Below are 9,532 nucleotides of genomic sequence, written 5' to 3'. Positions count from 1 at the left end.
ATTACATTTAAAGTTTTATTTTTTGCTCGGAAAATAATCGTTATTTCTTGAGTTTTATTTTTTGCTCAGAAAATAAAACGTAAGTTTTGCGTATGCGGATGCGTGAATAGACAGGGGCGGCTGCATTGCACGGTGTAGCGAACAAAGGTGGCGCCGTCAGTGGTACCGCTACTTTGGTTTTGCCGATTTTGACAGTTGTGGTAACTTGTAAATAAACCTTTGTTTACAAATCAGCGAAAGAGAAATTTGAATTATAAATGAAAAATCAGTTTAAATCGTGTTAATTTGCTATTTGTGAGTGATTTTTGAGTTGAAGACTGCGTAAAAACTAATAAAATGTAGTGCTGTGTGTTAAATTGCGATAGCCATCAAGATACAAGATGCGTAGATGCAAGTGTAGCACTGGGAAGAATTGCTGAACTTTGTGTACATAGGGCACGGCAAAGCCGTTCCCGAAATGTTTCTTTATTATTACATTAACAGCAATTCCTCACAATGATTTTGCTTCTGCTCCAAGCGGCCTCCATTAGCAAGTTAACTAATCAATCCCGCTGAGATGCTGCCGCAGTTTTCTGCAGCAGCCTTAATTGCAAAGCAATGAAGTGCACTAAAACGTTTGCTGACGCAGCCTCAATTGCAAGGCAATGGAGTGCACTAAAATGTTACCTATTCTCCAATAGATTAGGTAAAAATGCAATATTTTCGCATTTAGCAAAATTAGAACACGTTTTTCGCTGTAAAGTGAACTCTTTTGGCAGTTTCAACTCGTTCTTTTTTTCGCTCTATTCTTTGTTTACTTGTGGTACACAAATGTCAACGCCCACGACGGTGCAATCTTGTATTCTATCATTCTTGGCTGCATTGAACCTTTAACGCCACTGTGGAGTGGGTAATGAAAATACAGATACCAGGGCAGAAACAAAGACAAGGGCAACGACATGAAGATGATGATGATGATAATGATGATGATGATAATGATGATGAGATGAAGATGAAGATGAAGATTAAGGTTAAGATTATTAATAAAACTGGTGTATTTTATTTGTGATTTGCACTTTTGCTTTAGAAATGTGGTTCTCTTTGTTTCTGCCCTGGTATCTGTATTTTCATTACCCACTCCACAGTGGCGTTAAAGGTTCAATGCAGCCGCCCCCTGTCTATTCACGCATGCGCATACGCATACGCAAAAATTAAGTTTTATTTTCTGAGCAAAAACTAAAACTCAAGAAATAACGATTATTTTCCGAGCAAAAAATAAAACTTAAAACGTAACGATTATTTTCCGAGCAAAAAATAAAACTTAAAACGTAACCATTATTTTCCGAGCAAAAAATAAAACTTAAAACGTAATGATTATTTTCCAAGCAAAAAATAAAACTTAAAACGTAACCATTATTTTCCGAGCAAAAAATAAAACTCAGTTAATAACGATTAAAAAGTGATTTTTATAATAAAACTTATAACCGTTACGGTCCCTGGTATATGGTGGTAAGAATTTCCTAAAAAGAAACGATGAAACAGGAACAGTCGTGCGAAACCCCAGGTCATTATCTGCTGGAAGTATACGGCTTTGCTTTTTCCTTGGTTAAATAGACACTTTCAAATTATAATTCACATGAATTATATGTATATCCACTGAAAATCCCCGGTTGGCATCAAACTTTATATTTTTAAATAACTATGCGCGCACTGAAACAACTCGCGGTCATAGAAAAACTGGAACTGAGACATATTCTGTGCATGTCATAGCACACACTTTTCTTTCTCTACCTACCGCAGTGATCGACATGTCATTAGAGCTGCAAAACTATCGATGGCACTATCGATAGTATCGATAGTGTGTCTAAAATTTACACTATCGACATTATCGATGGTGTCGTCTTTAGGTTAATACTATCGATAGTTGCAAAACCATGGAATTTACTTGCGACAATCGATAGTTTTTTCTAATTTTGCACTTCTTTTATTTGAATTTCACAAGTTTGTGAAATAAAAAGGCGCAAGGCTGTGGCGTTGAATGAGTTGTAAATAAGTTAAAATGTCTCAAGAAAGTGGTAAGCATTATAAAATATATATACGTGTAGTTATATCTATCAATACTGAACGAAAACATTAATATTTGCAGCAAGGGTTCATGAAAACAGCGAACCAAATGAATCAGGCAGCGAATGTGAGAGCGTAGTGTGCAAACGAAGCCGAAATGCAATTTCAGAAGTGTGGACTTATTTTCAGCGCTCCAAGGATAAAACGCGTGCAAAATGTTTGTCTTGTGAAAAGGTATACAAAACCAGCGGCAATACCTCCAATTTATTGGACCATTTAAAACGCACACATCCTGGTTACAACAGAATGTCGAAACCAAATAAAATAACTTCATTTTTCAATGCATCAGAAACGTATGACTCGCATTCGGCTCGTAAAAAAGCACTTAACAGGGTACTAATGAAAATGATTGCCATAGATTACCAGCCTTTCTGAATCGTAGAAGACGAGGCTTTTTCCGCTTTCGTCAAGTTACTAGATCCGCGCTATATGATGCCTAGCAGAACCAAGTTGCAGAATGTAATGTGCCACGAATTATATGATCAATCAAAAGCAAATCTTAAAAATATTCTTATGAAAGTAGATACTTGTGCTATTTCTACGGATGCCTGGACCTCTCGGGCAAACGAGAGTTACTTAACCGTAACCTGTCACTTCATTGAAAATTGTAGCTTAAGAAGCGCAGTATTGTCTACCTACAATCTTTTGGAGAGTACTAATCATTCGGCTGCCAATATTGCCGAGTCCTTGCGAATTGTACTGACGGAGTGGGGCGTTTTAGATAAAGTTTTGCATGTTGTCACCGACAATGCGTCATCCATGATTAAAGCATGCGAATTGTTGCAAAAGCGACATCTTCCGTGCTTTACTCACACATTAAATTTGGTTGTGCAAGATGTGTTAGCTTTTGAAAAAGTCAAAAATGTGATAACGAAATGCAAAAAGGTTGTGACTTACTTCAAAAGTAGCTCGATCGCTTACGCCAAATTTAAAAATGCACAAGGAACAGGAAAAGTTTATAATTTATTGCAAGAATGTCCGACACGCTGGAGCAGTGCATATCGCATGATAAAGCGAATTTTGCAAACTAAGGATATAATTTCCTCTGTAATTTTAAGAACCCCAAAAGCACCCGGACTTTATCTGCTGACGAAATAGAGCTACTAGAAGAATTAGTTGAATTATTGGCACTATTTGATGACGCGACCATTCAAGTATCTGCAAGTAACTCTGTCACAATTTCGTTAATCATTCCTATCATATGTATTCTCTTTCAAACTCTAAATGAAACGCACAATAAACTAAAAACAAATGAAGGGCTTGCCATATTCAACATTTTGATTGAACGTTTGCAAATAAGGCTTGTCCCCTATGAAAATCGAACCACACCCAAAATGAGTACATTGCTTGACCCCCGGTTCAAAAAGGAAGAGTTCAGGAACCATATCATTGCGGAACAGGCAGCTTTAGCTTTGGAAAATGAGCTTTCTAATATGCTTAAAACTTTGAGTCCCGTGGTTACTGATTTGCCGACACATACGGTAACATCACCAGAATCGTCAACACAACAGCCGAAAATTGCACCGCTCTTTATGTTCTTAAATGACAAGGTCGCTGGTAAACGTAAATCCACAAGAGCTGATGCCATTATAATGCTTCGTCAATATTTCGAAAATCAAAATTTGCCACATGATTTTGATCCATTCGAATATTGGAAGGTAACAATGGCCGTCTATGGGAATTTAGCTTTTAATAATTTCTGTTCTATGTTTTGTAGACAAATACTGATATGAAAGTCTTAACACAATGTGCTCTACGCTATTTGTGCACTCCAGCAACGTCAACAGAGCCTGAACGAGTTTTCAGCAAAGCTGGATATTTACTCTCCGATCGGAGAGCATCACTCAAAGCTAAAAATGTTGACATCATAATTTTTTTAAACAAAAACAAATGGCTGTGCCCATAATGATCTCATTATATATTTATTTTTATTAAAGTTCCTTATACAACGTTAATTGCTTGTATTCACAAAATGAAATAATCTGTATGTGGAGGAAATAGGAGTGCAATGGGGTATAGTCGGGTATGCAGTTACAGTTGCATGGCTATACTCAATCCCGACTCTTGCGTCCTCGTTCGCGCACTCTGGGCAACGTGAGCAACCCATGTGCGAGATGCGGTAACCAATCCGAGAGGAGCCTTGGGTCACGGCAGAAAGAGAGGGAGCTTCGGTGGGGCCACTCCGACTTATTCGGTTTAAGGGCTCACTGAAGTCTGCAGCGTCTGTTCACCAGTAGGTGCGGCTGCAAGCGGGTGTCTGCTTGGAGCAAGCGGCTCGCTATATAAACGTGTATTTGGTTGCGAAACCACCCCCGTCCCAGCAATGGGTTGTGCGCTGGGCTTCGGACCCGCCACGTAAAAACCACTTCCAGAGAAGAAGCAAGGCAAAGCCTCGGATGAGACCCCCCCTTATGATGACGACTACGGCAAACGTTTAAAGGACTACGATTTGAGGGCATCCACCTGGAATGTCCGGGAAGGTGCCTCTGCCCGGCTGGTTGATGTCCTCGTAAGGACAAAAGCTGACATCACCGCCATCCAAGAAATGCGTTGGACGGGGCAAGGCAAACAATGTCTGGGGCCTTGCGACGTCTACTACAGCTGCCATGTAAAGGAGCGCAAATTCGGTGTTGGATTTGTGGTGGGAGAGAGACTCCGTCGCCGAGTACTGTCGTTCACCCCGGTGGAGGAGCGTCTAGCCACAATCCGCGTCAAAGCGAGATTCTTCAACATCTCGCTCATCTGCGCCCATGCCCCGACGGAAGAGAAGGATGAGGCATCCAAGGATCTCTTCTATGAGCGCTTGGAGCGCACATACGAGCGCTGCCCCCGTCGTGATATCTAAATCGTGCTTGGCGACTTCAATGCCAGGGTGGGCAAGGAAGGGATCTTTGGAACCACCGTCGGAAAATTCAGCCTCCACGACGAAACGTCCGACAACGGATTGAGGCTGATCGACTTCGCCGGGGCCCGAAACATGGTAGTATGCAGTACTAGGTTCAAGCATAAAAATATCCATCAAGCTACGTGGCTGTCTCCGGATCGAAAAACGAGAAACCCAATCGATCAGGTTGTGATAGACGGAAGGCACGCTTCCAGTGTTTTAGACGTACGCACACTCCGAGGCCCTAACATCGACTCGGACCACTATCTTGTTGCAGCCAAGATACGCACCCGCCTCTGTGCAGCAAAAAATGTGCGCCCAAATATGCAAGGAAAGCTTAACGTCGAAAAGCTGCAATCACAACAGACAGCCAGCGCTTTCGCTACTCGACTCTCACACCTGCTCTCAGAGAGCACTCTTCAACAAACCGACATATGCGAGCAGTGGAACCACATTTCCCGCTCATTAAGTACCGCCGCCGAAGAAGTAGTCTGATTTCAGCGAGCCCGAAAGAACAACTGGTACGATGAGGAGTGTCAGGAAGCTGCAGAGAAAAAAGATGCCGCCTACAGGGCAACGCTGCGATCGGGCGCAACGCGCGCTATGTGGGACCGCTATAGGGATCTGAAGAGGGAAGCGAGACGTATTTGCCGCAATAAGAAGAGAGAGGCCGAAATACGTGAGTGCGAAGAGCTTGAAATGCTGGCCGACAGGAAGAATGCCCGAAAATTTTACCAGAGAGTTAAGCGACTTACGGAAGGTTTAAAGACCGGGGCGTACTCCTGTAAGAACAATAATGGCGACCTAGTAACTGATGTCCAGAGCGTACTTAAATTATGGAGGGAACACTTTTCCGCCCTACTAAATGGAAGCAGCACGGAAAGTTGTGGAGAAGAAGAACCCGAGCCCGCAGTCGATGATGACGGAGTCGACGTTCCACCGCCTGACTATGACGAGGTACGTATAGCAATAACGCGGCTGAAAAACAACAAAGCTGCTGGAGCTGACAGCCTGCCAGCTGAGCTATTCAAGTACGGCGGCGTGGAGTTGATAAGGTGCATGCATCAACTCTTGTGCAGAATATGGTCAGATGAACGCATGCCCGACGACTGGAATTTAAGTGTGCTGTGCCCAATCCACAAGAAAGGTGACCCCGCCATTCGCGCCAACTACCGCGGGATCAGCCTTCTAAGCATAGGTTACAAGGTCTTATCGAGCGTATTGTGTGAAAGACTTAAGCCCACCTTCAATGAACTGATTGGGCCTTATCAGTGTGGCTTTAGACCTGGAAAATCCACTATAGACCAGGTATTCACAATATGCCAAATCTTGGAAAAGACCCGCGAGAAAAGGATCGACACTCACCACCTATTTGTCGACTTTAAAGCCGCCTTTGACAGCACTAAAAGGAGTTGCCTATACGCCGCTATGTCTGAATTTGGCATCCCCTCAAAACTCATACGGCTGTGTAAAATGACGTTGAGCAATACCACAAGCTCCGTCAGAATTGGAAAAGACCTCTCCGAGCAGTTCGCCACAAAACGGGGTTTCAGACAGGGCGACTCCCTTTCATGTGACTTCTTTAATCTGATGTTAGAGAAGATAATAAGAGCTGCAGAACTGAACCGCTCAGGAACAATTTACTACAAGAGCGTGCAATTGCTGGCTTATGCCGATGACATCGACATCATCGGTAACAAAAATCGCGAAGTCTGTTCTGCCTTTTCCAAGTTGGATAGGGAAGCAAAGCGAATGGGTCTGGTGGTAAACGAGGACAAGACGAAGTATCTCCTGTCATCAAACAAGCAGTCAGCACATTCACGCCTTGGGTCCCACGTCACTGTTGACAGTTACAATTTCGAGAAAGTAGAGAATTTCGTTTACTTGGGAACCAGCATTAACACCGATAATAATGTCAGCATGGAAATCCAACGCAGAATAACTCTTGCCAACAAGTGCTACTTTTGACTGAGTAGGCAATTCAGGAGTAAAGTCCTCTCTCGACGTACGAAAACCACGCTCTATAAGTCACTCATCATGCCCGTGCTGGTATATGGCGCAGAAGCAAGGACAATGACAACATCCGATGAGGCGGCTCTTGGAGTGTTTGAGAGAAAGATTTTGCGGAAGATTTACGGGCCTTTACGCGTTGGCGACGGCAGTACCGCAGACGATGGAACGATGAGCTGTATGAGCTTTACAACGATATGGACATAGTGCAGCGAATTAAAATACAGCGGCTCCGCTGGCTTGGTCATGTCGTTCGAATGGACACCGACGCTCCAGCTCTGAAAGTATTCAACTCGGAACCCGCTGGTGGTAGCAGAGGAAGAGGGAGACCCCCACTGCGATGGAAAGATCAGGTGGAGAAGGACTTGGCTTCACTTGGCGTTTCCAATTGGCGTCAGTTGGCACAGAGGAGAAACGACTGGCGTGCTTTGCTGAACTCGGTTAAAATCGCTTGGGCGGTTACAGCGCCAAAAAAGAAGAAGAAGAAGAAAGAAATATATACTAAGTACTTTATTTAAACGAAACATTGGTTTATATATAAATAAAACTTTAAACTTTATCCATTGAAAATATGTCGATACTATCGATAGTGGGCAACCTAAACTATCGCAACTATCGAATGGGGGCACTATCGATAGTTTTGCAGCTCTACATGTCATGGCTTACTGAGCGGAGCGCAGCAATGATTTCCACGCCCAATGCAATGGTCGGCATACTAGCCCATTCAAACGACTTAATAAGTGGGACTATGTGCATTGCTCAGCTGGCGCTCTTCGCATGTGAAACACACATTTGCTCAGAGAGCGCTCAGCATTCTTTAGGGGTGGCTCACAAGCATGAATATGTTCCACTCTCAAACCAAATCGTGGTTGCCTCAACTAAGATTTGGTGACTATGACTAAACCATGTGTTGAGAGAAAGCTTATCTACATTAGCAGAGCTTAATAACATCCTTTTATGAACCATACGTTAAGTTGAATGGAATTTGTAGAAATATGCTTAAAAAAAATATTTATTAGAATTTACCAAACCCTTCAACTAAATTAACGATTTGGTACAACCTAGATGAATATTAGAAGCTTTAATATATTTAGATATAATTACCAACCCATGGTAATAGTTCCGAATCCTTGGTCACAGTTCCCAAATATTGTCGAAATTCGGGAACTAAATATCTTTAGTTGTCGAAACTAATCCTTTTTCTCAGTATACTTGCAAGTTTTCGCTGGTAAAAATTTTTTCAGCAGAAATTTGCAGCTATCTATCACATTTTGCACTCTCAATTTCCCCTACGTTGCAAGTTTTTTGGGTACGAGAATGCAAAACCAGCAAAAGTTTTCTAAAACTTTTGATAGTTTTGGGTACGAGTACACTTCTATCTTTTACTTTTTAGTTCACATCGCACTAAAAGCGAGTTTTTAATTTTTTAACTATAATTTTATTTTCATCTTTTTAGTCTTAAATTCAATTGCTTTTAAAACTATTATAGCGAATAGAATAACATAATAGAATCAATCGTTGGAATTTTCATTCGTGCTGTCATCAGTTAACTTTAAAATGGAAATTTAAAGCAATTCACATTCGTACTGTCATTAGGTATGTAACTTGATAATGGAAATCGCCGCATCTTTTAGGCACCTCATTATTGCATAGTTACATATCAAGCTAAAATAAGCGAGGTAATAAAAATAGTTGCAATTGCCTACCTGATAATTATTGAAAGTTTTCAAGAACTATCACCTTTTTGTGTTGCAAAGTAGGGGAAATCGAGAGAGCAAAATGACATTTAATTTTTAGGAGAAGCTAGTTTCTGCTGGAAAAATTTTTGCCAACAGCAATTTTCCAACAAGAAAACAGCGGATTATATACAGCTGGTTGGAATTTACGCAAATCACTAAATTGAATTTGGTGGTGTGGAAGTTAAAAATAATAAAATGCGACTAATTTAACTTGTAAGATGTAAGTAATTATGCGTTTAGTCAGTAGACTGTGTCAAGATAAGACTCTGGGATTTGTTTTTTTACGTTTTCAGTTTTACACTCTTGAATGTAAACAAACTTTCTATCAGCTGTTCGTCAAACTTGCAAGTTTCTGCAAATTTACTGTTCGCGTACTATTTTGGATATTTTTCTCTTGCGAGAAAACAGATGGCATTTCGCCGGAATTTCGCTGTTGGACATTTTTTACTGGAGATTTGAAACGAACGTATGTACCTAATGTCTGTTTTGCTGTGTCCAACGCGAGTTTATATAAGGTGGTGTTACCGGAGCTGCTGATTTCAATGCGAATTTTTACTGTCTGTCATGATATGTTTGTTGTAATTTTGATTTGTATTGATTGTCAATGTGCGTATAATTTGTAAACGTAATTTTTGTTTTTGCTTTGCCAACACCAACCACCTTGAATAAATTCGCCTTTGCTGTGCCTTAAAATGGAATGATGAGACAGCAGCGATGTATTGTTCAAATGGCAAAGCTTCTATTTCTTTACTTGGCTAACCAGAAGAACCACTGAAAACTTCATATGTACATATGT

General features: G+C 41.3%; 1 protein-coding gene across 1 annotated transcript; it reads left to right on the top strand.

Annotated features, from left to right (window-relative positions):
* The first annotated feature begins 2,038 nt into the window (after positions 1 to 2,038).
* Positions 2,039 to 8,459, top strand: LOC118749442 (zinc finger BED domain-containing protein 1-like). Its single transcript, XM_036484243.1, has 6 exons — positions 2,039 to 2,054; positions 2,126 to 2,416; positions 2,486 to 3,057; positions 3,162 to 3,761; positions 3,821 to 3,913; positions 8,454 to 8,459. Exons 1-6 carry the CDS (start codon positions 2,039 to 2,041, stop codon positions 8,457 to 8,459), a joined length of 1,578 nt encoding a protein of 525 aa, XP_036340136.1.
* The last annotated feature ends 1,073 nt before the right edge of the window (positions 8,460 to 9,532 follow it).

This window comes from Rhagoletis pomonella, unplaced genomic scaffold (genome assembly GCF_013731165.1).
Source record: "Rhagoletis pomonella isolate Grant_MI unplaced genomic scaffold, Rhpom_1.0 Rhpom_scaffold_00016, whole genome shotgun sequence".
NCBI classification, from domain to species: domain Eukaryota; kingdom Metazoa; phylum Arthropoda; class Insecta; order Diptera; family Tephritidae; genus Rhagoletis; species Rhagoletis pomonella.
Note: the sequence above shows the minus strand (reverse complement) of the source record. Positions and strands in the feature narration are given on the sequence as shown.